At 63.7% G+C, this 16,750-nt stretch overlaps 8 protein-coding genes and 1 non-coding gene across 9 annotated transcripts; 3 read left to right on the top strand and 6 right to left on the bottom strand.

Annotated features, from left to right (window-relative positions):
- Positions 1-1,229: 1,229 nt before the first annotated feature.
- AMSG_10949 (uncharacterized protein) lies at positions 1,230-2,515 on the top strand (the record flags this gene model as incomplete). The annotated part of the gene is made up of 2 exons (XM_013897673.1): positions 1,230-1,239; positions 1,338-2,515. 2 exons carry the CDS (start codon positions 1,230-1,232, stop codon positions 2,492-2,494), a joined length of 1,167 nt encoding a protein of 388 aa, XP_013753127.1. The 3' UTR covers positions 2,495-2,515.
- Positions 2,516-2,611: 96 nt separating this feature from the next.
- AMSG_20082 lies at positions 2,612-2,685 on the bottom strand. Its single transcript has one exon. It is a non-coding gene; the product is annotated as a tRNA-Arg (tRNA).
- An 82-nt stretch (positions 2,686-2,767) lies between these two features.
- On the bottom strand, positions 2,768-4,612 carry AMSG_10948 (UDP-N-acetylglucosamine transporter; the record flags this gene model as incomplete). The annotated part of the gene is made up of 3 exons (XM_013897672.1): positions 2,768-3,821; positions 3,866-4,076; positions 4,513-4,612. The coding sequence occupies 3 exons, from the start codon at positions 4,610-4,612 to the stop codon at positions 2,768-2,770; spliced, it is 1,365 nt and encodes a 454-aa protein (XP_013753126.1).
- Positions 4,613-4,818: 206 nt separating this feature from the next.
- Positions 4,819-5,655, bottom strand: AMSG_10947 (uncharacterized protein; the record flags this gene model as incomplete). The annotated part of the gene is made up of 1 exon (XM_013897671.1): positions 4,819-5,655. The coding sequence occupies one exon, from the start codon at positions 5,653-5,655 to the stop codon at positions 4,819-4,821; it is 837 nt and encodes a 278-aa protein (XP_013753125.1).
- Positions 5,656-5,751: 96 nt separating this feature from the next.
- AMSG_10946 (cysteine synthase) lies at positions 5,752-6,909 on the bottom strand (the record flags this gene model as incomplete). The annotated part of the gene is made up of 1 exon (XM_013897670.1): positions 5,752-6,909. The coding sequence occupies one exon, from the start codon at positions 6,907-6,909 to the stop codon at positions 5,752-5,754; it is 1,158 nt and encodes a 385-aa protein (XP_013753124.1).
- Positions 6,910-7,170: 261 nt separating this feature from the next.
- On the bottom strand, positions 7,171-9,234 carry AMSG_10945 (Abcg4 protein). The gene has a single exon (XM_013897669.1). It carries the CDS (start codon positions 9,151-9,153, stop codon positions 7,195-7,197), a length of 1,959 nt encoding a protein of 652 aa, XP_013753123.1. The 5' UTR covers positions 9,154-9,234; the 3' UTR covers positions 7,171-7,194.
- A 415-nt stretch (positions 9,235-9,649) lies between these two features.
- On the top strand, positions 9,650-11,758 carry AMSG_10944 (ATP-binding cassette sub-family G member 2; the record flags this gene model as incomplete). The annotated part of the gene is made up of 1 exon (XM_013897668.1): positions 9,650-11,758. One exon carries the CDS (start codon positions 9,650-9,652, stop codon positions 11,756-11,758), a length of 2,109 nt encoding a protein of 702 aa, XP_013753122.1.
- A 407-nt stretch (positions 11,759-12,165) lies between these two features.
- AMSG_10943 (uncharacterized protein) lies at positions 12,166-15,501 on the top strand (the record flags this gene model as incomplete). Its single annotated transcript, XM_013897667.1, has 2 exons — positions 12,166-14,232; positions 14,629-15,501. 2 exons carry the CDS (start codon positions 12,166-12,168, stop codon positions 15,499-15,501), a joined length of 2,940 nt encoding a protein of 979 aa, XP_013753121.1.
- AMSG_10942 (uncharacterized protein) lies at positions 14,632-16,718 on the bottom strand (the record flags this gene model as incomplete). Its single annotated transcript, XM_013897666.1, has 2 exons — positions 14,632-16,672; positions 16,716-16,718. The coding sequence occupies 2 exons, from the start codon at positions 16,716-16,718 to the stop codon at positions 15,563-15,565; spliced, it is 1,113 nt and encodes a 370-aa protein (XP_013753120.1). The 3' UTR covers positions 14,632-15,562.
- Between the last annotated feature and the right edge of the window lie 32 nt (positions 16,719-16,750).

The raw sequence follows: 16,750 nt of genomic DNA, 5'->3' as shown, positions 1-16,750 counted from the left end.
AACCTCCCACGCCCAATGAACACCGTTTTCGTTTTGCACCCGTTGACACAGCCCAGCCCAGCCCTCCCCTGCTTTCCCGTTTGTTCGCTCGTTTCGCTCGGATTGGCTTCCGTTCGTGAAGGCCTTTTTCTAGCAACGATTTTCCCCGCCACCCCCTCTCTCTTTTTTTTCACCATGTCCAAGAAGTCGTCCAAGAAGTCTGGCAAGTCGTCCAAGTCGTCCAAGAAGACCAAGAAGTCGTCCAAGGCGTCCAAGTCGTCGACCCCGGCTGCCCCGGCCTACCCTGGCTTCGGCTACCCCGGCTACGGCTACGGCCAGCAGTTCGGCTTCCCGCAGCAGCAGTTTGGCGGTTACCCCCAGTTTGGCGGCTACCCGCAGCAGGCCGGCTCGGGCTACGAGGCCCAGCAGCCGCAGTTCGCCTTTGGCGGCTTCCCGCAGCAGCAGCAGTTTGGCGGCTTCCCGCAGCAGCAGTTCGGCGGCTTCCCGCAGCAGCAGTTCGGCGGCTTCCCGCAGCAGTTCGGCGGCTTCCCGCAGCAGCAGTTCGAGCAGCCGCAGTGGACCGACGTCGGCACGTACACCATCCCGCAGCCCGGCTTTGGCGGCTACGGCCCGCAGCCCGGCTTTGGCTTCCCCGGCTACGGCCCGGCCCCCGGCTCTGGCTACTAAATGGGATCCACGGCTAGTCCTGCCCGACACTGCGGCTGCATAGGCGGCTGACGGTTCGGGCAGGGCTTGACGGGCCTCCCCCCCCTACACACACGCCCTCTGTCTCCTTTCCCTTGCTGCCCCCCCCTGCCCTGCCCTGGCCTCCCCTCGTCGAAAACGGTCGCTTGGCCCCAAACCCACGCCGAGCCCCGCCCCCACACCTACTCCAAGTCCCTCCCCAGCCTGCTGCCATCCTTCCCCAGCCCCACCATGCCCACTGCATCCACCAACTGCACACTCCCACCTTCTCCTACTGATCCAGGTCTGGAAACGGCTTCTTTCCCCACATTCCCCCGAGCTCCTCCGTCGCCCCGCCTCGCCTTCGTGAAGCGCCGACCAGCAGCCGAACAAAGCGACGCGGCATCTGCCAGCAGCAACGGCGGCGGCCAGCCGGCGCTCGGCAGCATCGACAATGTCTCATTGTAGAATCAAGCACTCTGCACGACGCACTCCCGCCGTCCTCCCCTCCACAACCACACCATCCCAACTCTTCTCTCGACGCACACGCTCCTGTCTTTGCCGCCATGGCAGTGAGTAGCAAGGGCATTGCCTCTTTTTCACCCCTTTGCGTGTGCCAGAGTCCCCGCCTCCGTCTCCGCCTCGAGCGCCCTGTCCTCCGGAAAAGGTCGTAGACTCGCCGCCGCTACCGTCCGCTTCGACTCGGTCTCCCACCGCCGCGGCTGCTGCCAAGGTCAAGGCGTGGCGAACGCGGTCGCCCACGGGCGGCAAGCGTGCGACGTACTCGCGGCGCAAGTCGGACACGTCTTCGCCGCTGACGCTCTCGCTCTCGCTCCCGCGCCCGCTCCCGCGCCAGGTCTCGCTCCCGGCGTCGCCGGCCGGTGGTGGACGGAGCGGAGGTCGGTCACCGTCGCTGGGACGGACGGCGTCGGATCCGACGCCCGGCTCCATCGCTGCTCATCTTGTCCCGCTCGCCCGCCGCCGCAAGCGCAAGCGCGAAGGCGAGACGACTCCCTCGCGCCAGCGCCCGCCGCCCAAGGCTCGCCAGTCGTATCTTGATCTGGGCCAGGACGACTTCTCTGCCACTTGGTGTGAGGTCTGCGCCATGATGTACACGCCCGGCATGCCCGAGGAGGATGCGCTGCACGCCCGCCGCCATGCCAAACGCGTGGCCGAGGCCAAGCTTGACGGCCTCCCGCTCCCACCGGCGGCCGCCCTGGAGCTGCTGCCACCCTCGAGCCCGGCCGGTGTCCGCTGTGCTCGCCTCCGCCGCGGCAAGGCCCCTGCCTGGGCCGCCAAAGCCATGGCCTTTGTCGACGCCCAGCTTCAAGCCGTCCGCGCCTCGCCGCGCCCGGTCGACCACTACCAGCTCTTCCTCGTCACCGACGAGTCCAAGCCACGCGCGGTCGCGCTCGCTCTTGTCGAGCGGATCGCCACCGGCTACCGCGCCACTGACGCTTCCCACTACGACCTTGCTGCTCCGCGTCGGGTTGTTGCTGGCATCTCGCGCATGTGGACCTCGCCCTCCCACCGCCGCCGCGGGCTCATGGCCGCGCTACTCTCAGCCGTCTGCACCAACTTTGCCGCGCCAGCCGTCCTCGATCCACTCACCGACCTTGCCTTTACTCAGCTAACTACCTCTGGCTTTGCCTTTGCCTCGGCGTATCTCACCGCCCTCGCCGCCCGCAAGGCGTGGGAGGCCGAGCTCGAGGCTGCCCGCCGCGGCGATGACGGCGGCAGCGAGAGCGGCGACGACGAAGCTGATGGCGACTCTCGAAGCCCGCCCGCTGCCTTTCCACTTGTGTATCGCATCGAAGACGTACCGGTATGATTGTAAATGTGTAGTTGGCGTACATGTATGTATGTATGCATGTATGTACATGCATGGGGGTGTATGGGTGTGGTGGGGAGCAGGGAGGGACAACAGCTGGGCAAAAAAAAGACTGTCAACCGTTGGAGGGATTCGAACCCCCGATCCTCTCCTTAGGAAGGAGATGCCCTAACCAGCTGGGCCACAACGGCAACATGACTACCGGGCACTGTTTCCGCATTTCTTTTTGTTTCTGCTACTGCTTACGCGGCAGAGGCAAAGCCACGCCTGGCGCTACACCTCGAGGTTGCGCGGCGGCGAGCGCGGCGCCGGCGGTGAGCTCGGCCGCTCGTCGGCGGCTGGCAGCGAGTACAAATACACAGCGGCAATGACAAAGGCCGCGCCCAGCACAAACTGGCCCGATGGCACATTGCCAAAGAGCCAGATCGAGAGCGACGACGAGACCACAATGGAGACCGACGCCGCGTAGCCCTTGACAATCGAGTCGGCGTACTTCACAACAAGTGCCACAGTGAGGCCGCCAAGACCCTGGAAGAAAATAACCGCCGCCACCGTTGAGTTGTAGCCCTGGAAGAACCCGTGCTGGGCCACAAGGTCGCCGTCGCGGGTGACCACCGCCGCGAGGCCGAGCACAATACCAAACATGGCAAACTGGATGTTCTTGATCCAGATCGACCACGGCGCGGTCGTCTGCTTGCCGCGGCCCTTGAGGATCTTCTCAAAGTAGACGCCAGCAAAGCCCGAGGTGAAGCACGCGCAGATGACAGTGAACAAGCCGAGGAGTCGCGCCTGCGGTGCCGTCGTCGGCGCATCAGGCGCCGGCGTTGCTTCGGGCGCTGCGGGCAGCGCTGCAGTCTGCACAAGAGCCACACCCACTATCAGCAACGCTAGCGACGCCGCCTTGATCATCGAGATGCGCGTGCCAAACATGGCGACCGAGAAGATGACCGTCGTTAGGATCTTGAGTTGATACGTCACCTGGTACGTGCCCGGCTCCAGATTGGCAACGGCTATGTACAGCAAGTTGTTTTGCAGCACGTACAGCAGCGACGGAATTGCCATGACCAGCGTCGACGTGTAGTTGATGACGATTTCCGTGTGCAAGAGCTTGCCGACCCGCTCCAGTGAGCCCTCCTGGATCCAGAGAATGGCCAGCGATGCCACAAGCTTGAGAAACTCCATGCACACTACAGCGGTCGTCGTCAGGTACCGCCGCTCGCCGTTGGCCACACTCGCAGTCCGCGATGATCGCATCAGTAGAACCAACGCCGAGTTCTGAAAGATGAGAACAACCAGGGCGCCATACTTTGCCGGATTGGCAAGCACCCTTGCCCACCAGCCGCTCTCCTCCAGCCAGCCGCGACCACCGACAGCGCCACCACTACCACCGACAGCGCCGCCACTGCCACCTCCACCAGCTCCACCTTTTCGGTTGTTTGTCCGCATCCGTCTGCTGTCTCTTTCCGTCCGCACACCTCCAGCGATACGTTCTCCTGCCGCACCACCACCACCACCACCTGGTGCTGGTCCTGGTGCTGGTCCTGCTGCTGCCCGACCTCGTCGGTGCCCGGACGTGCCTCCTCTACGCCCTCTACGCACTCCCACTTTGTGTCCTACTTGTTCCTCGCCACGTCCGTCCTCTCGGTGCGCGTGCGGTGTGCCTCTCTACCCCCCCTTCCCTCCCTCCGTCCCGTTCCGTCTCGCCCCGTTGCCCTCATGCCACTTGCCTGTCGATGGCCTCGATCCACTCGGTTGGCCGTCGCACTCGTGGTGCCACGACTAGATCGGGAGCCACTACACGATGGGGTGATGTCATGACTGGATCGAGAGCCACGACACGATGGAGTGGTGCCACGACTCGATCGGGTGGTGCCACTACTCGGGTGCCACGACTTGATGGGGTGCCACGACTCGATAGGGTGCCACGACTCGATCGGGTGGTGCCACTACTCGGGTGCCACGACTCGATGGGGTGCCACGACTCGATAGGGTGCCACGACTCGTTGGGGTGCCACTACTCGGGTGCCACGACTCGTTGGGGTGCCACGACTCGATAGGGTGCCACGACTCGATCGGGTGGTGCCACCACTCGGGTGCCACGACTCGATGGGGTGCCATGACTCGATGGGGTACCACGACGCGATGGGGTGCCACTACTCGGGTGCCACCACTGGATCAACCTCCCTGACCAACCTGTTGGAAGTGGACCACTCGATCGGATAGATACCCCAATTGGCCGGCTTGATGAGCCGGGATCTCAAGCCAACGGCTGCAGTTGTCGCCATCGCCCACTATCGTCATCATCGCCCACATCCGGATTCCGGTCAGCTGTCCTCTGTAGAGCTGTCCGAGGCCTCAATCATGGCCAGAATCTGGGCGCGATCGACAGCGTCATCATCAGCGGCTTCCACAGGGTCCAGCATCATGGCCAGCATTTGCGGCGGGTACATGTCCGGGGCGGGGAACCGGGACGGGTCGGCGTCCATGGGGGCGGCGGCGACAAAGCGAAAGATGAGATGCAGCAGCTCGTTCGGGAGCTTGTAGAGACAGCAGTGGGCAGCATAGCTCGGACGCCGCTCGCCGGGTGTGCCCTGGGCAGGATTTGTCCCGAGAGTGCTTGCCTTGGCGATGACGAGTGCGGTCCAGATGGCGGCACGGGTGGCAGCCGGAAAGTGCCGGTGGCGGGCGGGCGACCAGCCGCGAGCACGGGCTGCGGCGGCGGTGTGGATGAGCATAGCCACACCTGCAGCCTCCAGCGAAAGGTGTCCGTCGGCGTCATAGCCCTCGTCGGCCGCAAACGAGCCGAGGACGTCGTACGGCGTGTCGCCGGCGGCATTGGCCGCGTAAACGTCGGCGCCCGCGGCGAGCAGCTGCCGCACGCCGTACAGATAGCCCGCCGCCGCCGCCCAGTGCAGCGGGGTCGAGCCCGAGGTTGCCGACGCGTTGGTCGCCGAGGCGCAGATCGGCGGCGCAAGGAGCATGTCAATCATCGCATCGTGTCGTGAGGCAAGCGCCGGAAACAGCGGGCCCTCGTCGCGCGGATATCGCAGTGTTTGCGCCGCCGCGCCGGCTTGCTGCCAGAGGAAGAGGAAGGCCTCGCAGTCGCCATCGCGCGCCGCTGATCGCAGCATGAATCCGATCTTGGTCTGGGACGCCCGCATTGCTTGCCTGGGCGGGCAACAGTCACGTCTTCACCTAGGACAATGTGCTGGAGAGCGGTGTTCTTGACTGACAACGCGTTTACTGCTCCACACCCGCTACTGGGCAAGGACGTCGGCAAGGAGATCCGACCACGGCGGGCCAAGGCCTGCGTCGTCCTCATCAATCCAGGGGGGCGGAGTGAGCGAGACCGAGCGAAGAAAGTTGGGCGAGTAGAGCTTGCCAGCGTAGCGAGCGCCGACGTCGCAGAGGATGGTGACGACGTTGGCATCCGGACCGAGCTCGCGGCCGACTTGGATGGCGCCGGCGACGTTAATGCCGGACGAGGTGCCCATGGCAAGGCCGTCGCAGCTCTGCAAAATCTCAAGCGCGAGCATCATGTCTGCGTCGGAGATCTCGTGGGCGGCGTCCGGCTCAAAGCCGACCATGTTACCTGTGATGCGGTTCTGGCCGATGCCCTCGGAGATGGACGAGCCGACCGCCTTGAGTTCGCCCTCTGTGTAGTAGCGGTAGAGACCTGCGCCGTGTGGGTCAGTGAGGGCAATGTGGACGTGCGGGTTGGCGGCGCGCAGGGCTTCGGCGACGCCCGTGAGCGTGCCGCCGGTGCCCATAGCAGCAGAGAAGGCGGTGACAACACCGGGCTCGCCGTCACGCGACCGCTCGGCGTCGGCAATCTGGCGCATGATTTCGGGCCCAGTGGTGGACGCGTGGGCGGCGCGATTGTCGAGGTTGTCCCACTGGTTGGCGTAGAACGAGTTGACCGGGAGCTTGTTGGCGATGGCGTCGGCGAGGCGTGCAGCAACGTGGACGTAGTTGTTCGGATCTGCGTAGGGGACCGGCGGAACCTCGACGAGCTCGGCACCAGCCCAACGCAGCATGTCCTTCTTCTCCTGTGACTGGCTCGACGCGATGCAGATGAGAACCTTGTAGCCGAGAGCCCGGCCGGCCAGGGCGAGGCCGATGCCTGTGTTACCGGCAGTGCCTTCGACGATAACACCCTCCTCGCCACGCACCAGATGCCCGTCACGCTCTGCACCCAAGATCATCGACAGGGCCGGGCGGTCCTTGACCGAACCACCTGGATTGGCGTACTCGGCCTTGGCGTACACGTTGCAGCCGGCAGCCTCAGACGCGCCGCGCAGCCGGAGCAGCGGCGTCTGGCCAACCGCCTGTTCAAAGGCGGTGAGGGATGAAAGGCCCGAGACAGACATTGTCCCGCCCATGGCCCGTACCTGCCGCACGCACACCCGGAGCATGATAGGTGTCTGGAGATAGGTGGCTGACAGAGTGGTGAGTGGTGCGGTGGACGAAGCCGGCTGGCAGGCAGGCAGGCAGGCTGGCTGGCTTGGCTTCCTGCCTGCCAGCATCGGTGGCACCGGCGGCGCCGGCGGCTGGACGGGTACCCAATCAGACTCGAGGGGGGGAAAAGGCACGGCAGCAAGCCATGCGGCACCGATGAACACCATTTCATCTGCAATCGCAGCAAGCTGCAACCGGTGACACAAAGGGATAATACATCGCCACATTGTGATATGTGTTAATCACGACCGCTTGGTCTTCCGCTGGTTGCGGACAGAGAAGAGGAGGCCGAGGTAGGCAACAAAGACGGTAAAGACGTAGAAGCCGACAAGGATAAAGACCCGCGACCAGATGCCGGTCGGCTCCTGGTTGGCATTGCGCTGGGCGATGAGCTCGTTGCCAGTGTTGATGGGGCAGAGGCCGTTGGGCAGCTGCAGCTCGGGCGTGCAATGGAAGACGAGCGCGTCCTCGGCCTCGTTGAGGAGGAGGGCGGTAAAGGCGTAGCGGAGGATCGAGACGTGCTTGAGCCAGCGGAGGAAGACCGGGATGGCCTCAGTCGAGATGAGCACACCGGCCGTCATCATCGACGGAGCGATGATGACCGGCGCGAGCGCGGTCGACGTCGCCGCGTCGCCGGTAAAGGCCGAGAGGACGAGGCCGAGGTTCGAGCCGACGAGTGCCACGAGCGACTGGACAAGAACAAAGATGAGGAACCGACCGAGCGACTGCTGCAGGCCGGTGGTAAAGTAGACGATGACCGAGAAGAGGAGCTGGTACAGGACCTGGAACGGAAGATCCGACGCCACCTTGCTCACCAGGTAGGCAGGCATCGAGTAGATGCCGTCAGCCACCTCGCGGAGGAAGACCGCACGCTCGGCGATGAGCACAAAGACCGAGCCCTGCAGCGAGAGGAAGATTGCGTTGGTCGTGGTGAGGAAGAGCAGCCCGACGCGATCAGTCGCGCCGGCCTGTGAGTTGTCGAGCGAGTAGATGATGCCGATGAGGATGCCAAAGACAATGGCCTGGCCCACAGACGCCTTGAGCGCCTTGTCGTTGTACAGCGTCACCTTGAGCGCACGCTTCGTCAGCTGATACATCCGCCCGTACCACGGAATGCGATCGGATCGCGTCATCGGCGCACCGTCGTCGTTGATCTCGGCAACAACTTCGCTGGGCCCGGCATACGACGACGACGACGAGGCGTCGGCGTGGTATGCATCGATAAGCTTCTGAACCCGCTTCTCGTCGCCGTCACGCGAGTCGAGCACCTGGATCACGTGGTCCGCTGGGTTCTTGAACTCGTCGCACTCGTAGCCGAGCTTGTCGAGGTGGGGCACAATGTTGTCGACCGAGCCCGAGTACGCAATCTGTCCCAGCGCCATGATGAGCGCCTGGTCAAAGAGGTTGTACACAAAGACCGACGGCTGATGAATGGTGCAGAAGACGACGAGCTTCCGCGAGTTGGCCACCCGCTGCAGCGAGAGCATGACCGACTTGGCCATCGCGGCGTCCAGGCCGGTCGTCGGCTCGTCCACAAACAGGATCCGCGGCTTGACCAGCAGCGCCGCCGCGACGTTGAGCTTCTTGCGCTGGACAAAGTTGAGGCCACGCGCTGAGACGCCCGGCTCGCCGAGCCGCACGTTGCGCACCTCCTCCAGGCCGAGCAGCTCGATGACGTCGTCAACCCGCGCCTGCTTTTCCTCGGCAGACATCGAGTACGGAAGGAGCATGTTGGCGCGGAAGCCCAGAATGTCGTCCGGTGTCATCGAGTTGAGGAACGTCGCGTCCTGCGTCACGTACGCCGAGATCTCCTGGAACTCGGCGAGGCCAAAGTGCTTTCCATTGACCAAGATCGAGCCCGAGGACTCGACCGTGTGCGCCCGCCCGGCAAGGACGTTGAACAGCGTGGTCTTGCCCGCCCCACTCGCCCCCATCAGCATCGTCATCTGGCCCGACTCGACCTTGCCTGACACGCCGCGGAGAATGTCGCGCCGCTTGATGACCTCGGTCGAGCCATCGGCCTTGGTCGCCTTGAAGTTCTCCACCCACACCTTGATGTTGTTAAACTCGAGCACAATCTCCTCGTCGTTCTCATTGCTTGAGCCAGCTGTCACAAACGTGTACGAGTCCGACTCACTGCCGCTCGCTGGACCGCTTGCAGCAGAGTCAGCCGACGAGCTCGTGTACGAAGTAGATGACATGGGAAGTAACGTCGATGTCAAGAGAGTCTCAGAAAGCCTTTGTCACTACAAGCGCACACAACCTGGTTGCTGCTCGAGGGAAATGGTCTGTGCCTTTCCCGCCACACCCGCCGCGACCCGCAATTCCTCACCTTTTGTACCGCAATCGGTCGCTTGCCGCAACGCGACAAATTGGCCATTTGAGCACGCTTGCGGGAGAAGGCGGCGAAACTTGTCACAGCCCCTACCATAGCCATGCAGCCTAGGAATATACTGATAGTGAGACTGCTAGAAAGCGCAACCTTGGGTCTATCTAGTTCCAGTGTTACATCATCCTAGCTGTCGCCTATCTTGCCTGGACAGTGCTTATGAGTGGACTTGCGGGACAAGGCGGCGAATCGGCAAACCGGCGGAGGGTTGGCTGCCAATGACGCGAGCGCAGCACAAAACTCACCCCCGTTATCCGCACCCTCCGCCACCTTCGCCACGTCACATCGCACATTCTCTCTATCTTCTCATGCCGCTGCGTGTTGCCCCTTCCGCGGCCTCTGCAGTCATGGAGCAGCAAGAGTCGTCGACGTCGACGTCGAGCTCCACCGGCGGAGCCATTCCGCTTGACAGCGCGTCGTCGGCCTCGTCGGCCTCGTCGGCCTCGTCGGCTTCGTCGGCCTCGTCGGCCTCGTCGGCCTCATCGAGCTCGGCCTCATCAGCCGACTCCGCTGGCTACGGCTACGACGCCGAGTCAGGCGGTGCCGCCGGTGTCATCATTGAGGCCTCCAACATCACCGTCAAGGTCCCGGCCAAGAAGTCGCTGCTTGACAAGTGCCGCGGCCGGCCCGGCACGGATGAGATCGTCCTCCTCGACAATGTCTCGCTGAAGCTTGTTCCGGGCGAGCTCACCATGCTCCTCGGCCCGTCGTCGTCGGGCAAGTCGGTCCTCCTCGACGTCCTCGCCGGTCGTCTTCCGTCGGCGCTCGAGTCGTCCGGCTCGGTGCTGTACAACGGCATGGAGCTTGATCCGTCGGACGTTATGGCCATCTCGGGCTACGTTCAGCAGGAAGACATCATGCTCGCCGACTCGACGCCGCGCGAGAACCTGCAGTTCCTCGCCCGTCTCTCGCTCCCATCGACCATGTCGGCCGAGGATCGGAACGAGCGTGTCGAGTCGGTCCTCAACGTCCTCGGCATCGCCAAGGTCGGCGACACCCTCGTCGGCGTCCCTGGCCTCAAGCGCGGCCTCTCCGGTGGCGAGCGGAAGCGGGCCAACATCGCCCAGTCGCTCATCACCGCTCCGCAGATCCTGTACGTCGACGATCCCACCGCAGGCCTCGACGCCGCCACTGCCGAGGCCGTCATCGTCAACCTCCGCAAGCTCGCCAAGAAGAACAACATGACCATCCTGGCCTCGGTCTCGCAGGCCTCCAACGAGATGTTGCACGTCTTCGACAACGTCATGGCACTCGCCGGCGGCCAGGTCGCGTACTCGGGCAAGGTCACCGGCCTCCTCCCCTTCCTGGAGGACATCGGCTACGAATGCCCGCGCGGACTCAACCCGGCTGACTTTACCATTGAGATCCTCTCGCGCTCAGCGCTGGTGCTGAACGACGACGAGGCGGCTCACGGCGGCTCGTCGGCGTCTACCTCGGCCTCCTCGTCGCTCGCGCGCATCCAGGCCATCACTGCCGCCGCACGCGCAGCCGGCATGGGCGTCCCGGACTCGTCGTCGGCCTCGCTCTCGCAGGCTGGATCGCTTCATCTCGACGAGTTCAATGGCCACCGCCCGTCGCCGATCGTCAAGCTCGCGCAGCTCGTCAAGCGCAACATTATGCTCCAGGTCCGCAACAAGCAGGCCTCATGGGCCCGCGCCGGACAGATGATCATCCTCGGCTTCCTCATTGCTGCCATCTGGTACCAGATCGACCGCGGACAGACTGGTGGTCTCGACCGCGCCGGCCTCATCTTCCTCGTCACCATCATGCTTGTCTTCTCTGGCATGCAGGCTGCTGTCACCCTCTTCATTCCGGAGCGGGCGGTGTTCATGCGCGAGTCACAGGACGGCCTCTACAGCACGGTCACGTACCTTGCCGCCAAGGTCATTGCCGATCTGCCGTTCCAGGCCTTCTACCTAGTCCTCTACGTCTTCCAGGTCTACTTTATGGTCGGCCTGCAGGCCGATCTCGAGAAGTTCCTCATCTTTGTCGGCTTTGCATACCAGCTCTCGCTCTTTGGCACTTGGCTCGGCCTCCTCCTCTCTGCGGCGACCGGCGATTCGGATGCTGCCAACGCGCTCGCTCCGGGCGTTGTCCTCCCGTCGACCCTCTTTGCCTCGTTCCTCGTCAAGCCCGAGTCGATCTGGGTCGGCATCCGCTGGCTGCGCTACTTTTCGTTCATGAAGTACGCCTTTAACGGCGTGCTCATCAACGAGCTCAAGGACCTCACCTTCACCTGCGACGCCTCCGAGGCCATCAACGGCACCTGCCCTGTTCCCAACGGGCAGGCCGTCCTTGATCTGTTCGAGGCCGAGGAGGACGGAAACATCGGTTTCAACTCGGGCATCCTCGGCGTGTACATGGCGATCTTCCTCATCTTCTCCTACCTCGCCCTCAACGCCTCGCGCAAGCGGTAAACTCGCCGCCTTTGCACCCACCACCCTGCCGTCGTCGCCCACTGTGTGTTCCCTAGCTCTGGCTTCCCAGAGTCCGGCCCGCACCTGATGTTTCCGAAAAGGTCGTGATTGTTCGTCGGCTCACCACCTCACTCCCACCACACATAAGCCAACCACAAACACACACACTCGCACTCCCCCCCCTCCCCCCCCTCCCCCCCCCCCCCCCCCCCCCCTTCCGTCTCTACATTCCCCAAGACGCATACGTCCGCCATCGTCTTCTTCATTCTGTCTCCCTCCCCACATCCTCCCCTCGCACCTTTGCTCACTTTGACGGCCAAAGGGCATACTGCCTCAAGTCCGTCACCACCCACCCCACCTGCCGCCACTCGCTCGCTCCCCTACCCGCTGCCTCGCTCGCTCACACCATGAATGCTCAGGTCAAGCGGTTCTTGGCAGGAGGAGTCCTGGCTCCGCAGCCGTGGAGCATGATGCGGCTGGTTGGTGAGAGAGATGGTATGGTGTACAAGGGCGTCGAGGCACATGTCGCACTCCTCGCTGATGCGTGGATGCTCGTCACCGGCCTCGGCTCCTCGATCATCCACGGCATGCCGCAGTCGCTCTCGAGCGCCATGGCTTCCGACATCTACGAGCACACGTACAACCTGGCATTGGGCATTTCAAGCACGGCGGGCTCGTGGGGAACCTCAGCCCAGTTTGTGGCGGGACTCGGCGTCGGCGGCGGCGGCAGCGCGCTCGCCTCGCCGCTCGCCACTCTCCCGGACGAGATTGTTGTATATCTTATGGGCTTTCTCGATCGGACGTCGTATCGTGCTCTCGCGACGACATGCTCGCAGATGTGGCGCATCGCACACGACCGGCTGTTGCTGCGCCGACTGCTGGCGCTTGAACTGCAGCCCGCGGCTGCCAGCGCCATCGAGGCCGAACTTGGCGAGAGCGACACCAGCGGCATGTTTGTTGCATACACCGCACTCGCAGATGTGCGGAAGGTCAAGAGTGCCCGCCCAGGAGTGCCGCGCGCGCTCTTCAAGCTCATCCAGATAGCAGTCTTTCTCGCCCAGCATTGCTCGGTTTTCAACTACGACGACAAGCTTACGACAGCCATCGCCCACTGCAGGGCAACATGGTCCAAGAGATGCGATTCCGTGTTTGGCATTCGGAATCCGGTCCGTGCCCTCACCAACATGGTAACCACACAAGTGCGGATGGCGCTGGAGCGCGACCCGACGACCAACATCATGACCTCCATCTTGCTGCCGCTCTTTACTGAGCTGCCGCGGCGCATTGAGGCCGCCCCGCGGCGGTTGACAGACCTGGAGCGCCACATCGGTCAGCCCGTCGACGCAGTGGCGCCTCTGGTGGCCAGGTCCAGCCCGTGGCTTGTCCGCGACTTTCTCTTCATTTCGTGCGCCGAGCCGACGCCTATCGAGCTGGAGACGCTTGCTCGTCATCTAGTCATACAGCAAGCGCGACTCGACGCGATGGGCACGATTACTTGCATTCCGTACTCTTTCTTGCCGGGCCTCCACAACGCGATCTCTGTCTGCCGTGGCATCGTGGAAGCCCGTGAGCTGGACAACGAGGCCGAGACCGCTCGGCTTGTCGCCCTTTGCAGCGACATGGCCGATGCTGCCAAGCGGTACAGCGAGCGCGAGGCAGCGTTCCGGGAAGGCTTTGGCCCCGAACTTGAGCTCCAGCTCAGCTTTCCAGATGTGCCCAAGTACGCCGTGGTGGACGTCAAGGAGAAGAAGGCGTTTCGAGCGATTGTGGCGGGAACCTCGATTCCGACATGGATGACCAAGGCTGTGTACGAGTCTATTTTTGAGGATGAGCCTGCGGTGAGCGCGGCGACCATGGGCAAGCTTGTTCACGTCTTTTCCACCAACTCGGTCGGCCGCATCGCGTCGTCGCCGATGATCAACCTCGCCAAGCTCACCGAAGAAGCCGCCACACTCATCACCTCGCGGGTTGTCGACCGGGCCAAGCTCCGCGACGTCGCCAAGCACGCACTCGACGCCCGCCACGACCTCAAGATTGTCGGCATCCGCAACGCGGCCCAGCTCGGCCGGTACATCAACGACAAATCGGACCTGCCGTTTGCCGAGAAGCTCAAGCGGGTCGAGGACGAGGCGGCGTCGCTGCTGGCGCTTGTCGCCGGTCCGCGGCTCCGGATGGAGGCGCTCATTGCGGTTGGCCTCTACGGTGCTGCGAGAGCCTCGCAGCTGGCTCGCGAAAAGGCGATCGGCTCGCTGGTGGTGACCAAGCTCTCGACGCGTGGGAACTCGATTGACTTGCCGCCAGTCCTGCGCTTCCTCGAGCCGGAGATTACACAGTTTCTGCGGTTTGGTGGGTACCGGTCCAAGTTTAGTCCCGAGTCTTTTGCCCACTGCGCAGCTGTCGTCGAGCACTTTGGGTTGTCTGTTGGCCAGGCTGCGGTCCAGACGGTCCTCGCTGATGTCGCCTCGCTCGATAGGGTCGGCTTGAAGACCTTGCTCCGGCGGCTGGAGCGAGTTGCCAAAACGGCCGCAAAGGCTTGGCCCGGCCTCGCCTCTGACCATGACCGCCTCATTCCCAGGGGGCAACAGTTGCAGTGGATGGACGGGTCACGTCACATGTACCACACAGTCACCACCGCCCTAGGTAGGATGGCCGGCCTCGCAGCCAAACAGCAGGTCCCGGGCTCGCTTCTCGGCACCGCTACGGGTCTGGTGTACCACACCGGGCGGATGGCAATGCAGGCCAACAAGCCGGCCCTAGGAGTGCAAGCGGCCGGCTGCTATTGGCTGGCCGCGTGTCAAAGTGGTGGCACAATATCGGTGGCCGAGGCATGCGACAACATCGTGCGCTTGCGCACGTGGGCCATGGCCCAGCTTCCATTTGTGTGCGAGGTCATGACCATGGCGCAGTGTGCACTCGGCACCACTGACGCGCTCACCAGCTTGGTCAGCCGTCCGCTCAGGGACATCGAAACCTGGCTGGAGACACCGGATGCTGCGACAGAGCTGGAGCAGGTAGAGGCCGAAGTTGGCGTCGCCTTTCGCCTTGCCAAGCTCTGGTGTGCGCTACGGTTTCTGGTCCATGCTGGCCTTGTCGACTCACTGCCTTCTGCCGAAGGCCTTACCACTGTCATCAACGCCTTTGTGGCCGAGCCCGAGCCCATGGCTGATAGCGTGCTGCAGCATTTGCTGGTGGTGGCCAAAGCAGGCACAGAGCTTGTGCAGGCCAGGCTCGACACCCTCCGCGCCGCTCTACTCCTCCCACCCTGGCTCGGCATCGAGACCATGCTCGAGCTCGAGGCGCCGTGGGCCGTCTTGCTCGCCAACGACGAGCCGCTCCCCAGCGACAATGCCGCCACGCCCGTTCCGCCCGAGCTTGCCCGTCGAATGCGGTACTGGCCCGACGCAGACGCGCATTATGTCGCTCGCCACTGGTCGCAACTCTCACCCGAGGTGTTCTTTGAGCTCGAGCAGATGCTCACAAGCGCCTGCAAGCTTGGCGAGCGTGTCAGTCACCGCTTGCTTGCGATCGTCATAGGTCAGGCATCGGTCGGCTTTCATGTCAACGAGCTGTGGCCGTGCCCGATCTGTGGCATACACCATGCCATCCAAGTCTCGCTTGCCTCGCACCTGCATGTTGTCCACGGTGTCCAGCTCGCCTCAAGGTGCTCGTCGTGCCTGAGCCCACTCGTTCATGGAGTGCTTCGGAACGCCCACAACTGCCCAAAGCGATACAACGTCTGGTGATGGGGCCGGGAAGTCGAGTGCGCACCCGCCCGCGCAATAACATACGTTAACCAGTCCAAAACTACGCCGACGCCAGTCTCGCCTTGAGCTGTGTGCTCTTGATCCGCTCGGCCTGCAACAGCTTCTTCAGCCGGGCCACCTCGTTGTCCTTCTCCTCCAGCGCCTCTTTCAACTCGTCAATCTCGCGGTCTTTGGCAGCAAGCACTGCACGGAGGTCCGGATCCGAGCGGTCTCCGCGCTTGGCCGCACTAGCCGCGGCCTTCTCGCGCGCTTTGGCCGCTTTCCGCGCAGCTTTAGCCGCCTTCTTGGTCGACTCGCCCTTGGCTCGCACCCCACTCGAGGCGCCACCGATCGGTGCCAGGTTCAGTTCGCCCTCGCCCGAGTCGGAACCCGAGTCTGGCGCCGCGACAGTCGCGGCAGCATCAGCCTCGGACCTGCTCCTGCCCCGGCCCTCCTGGATCAGCTCCTCGGGGGACTCGGACGTGGTCGACGGTGCTCGAATGCGGGTCTGCCGTTCCAGGGTCGCGGCACACTCGGCCGAGTGTGCGTCAATGGTATCGACGGATATCATCGAGTTGCACAGCGAGCACTTGAGGTAGACGAGGTCTTTCGGCTCTGCGAACAAGTCAGCCAGGCCATTGGACGTCAGGCCACCCGAGCCCAGGCTCGGCGGGGGTGCCGAGTTTGCTGCAACCGTCGGGGGGCACGCAGCGGCCGACAACAAGTCGACAGTCAGCGACGGCAAGCCTGATGCCGCCTCCGCTGACTGCAGCGCCGGTGCCGGTGGTAGCGACGGTTCGTCAGAGGGAGCAGTACTGGCGTCCTTGCTGGCAGTCATGGCGTTCATCAGACCCGGGGCAGAGGGCACCAGGGCGCTTGCGCCCGACGGCGGACGCAGCGACGTCTGGGCCGGAGCACGGCCGGGCGACGACTCTGGCCCAGCTGTGGAGCCTGACGCCGACTGGGCATGGGCCTCGATGGCCAACTCAGCAGTATCTGATGCATTAGGCGCCGAGCGAACCCGCTGCCTTCGTGCCGCCCTCGCCCTCGAAGCCCTCGCCGTGGTCGGCAGGCCAGCCGTGGGCGGAGGCGCCGCCAGCTTGACCACCGGCGGAGTGGACTCGGGCTCTGCAAACAGCAGCTGCTTGGACTTGATCTTGACCTGGATCTTCTTCCTCCGTCGCCTGCTTCCGCCATCATCAGACGATGATGACCATCCGTCCTCCGCTGTGTGTATGGATGAGTCGTA

The sequence above is a fragment of the Thecamonas trahens genome (genome assembly GCF_000142905.1).
Source record: "Thecamonas trahens ATCC 50062 unplaced genomic scaffold supercont1.66, whole genome shotgun sequence".
Classification (NCBI taxonomy): Eukaryota; order Apusomonadida; family Apusomonadidae; genus Thecamonas; species Thecamonas trahens.
The sequence above is the reverse complement of the archived record's forward strand: the minus strand, read 5'-3'. Positions and strand labels throughout refer to the sequence as shown.

Bases quoted from the DNA above. Each gene is read 5' to 3' on its own strand.
- AMSG_10945 (XM_013897669.1), bottom strand. From the start codon at position 9,153: ATGTCATCTACTTCGTACACGAGCTCGTCGGCTGACTCTGCTGCAAGC.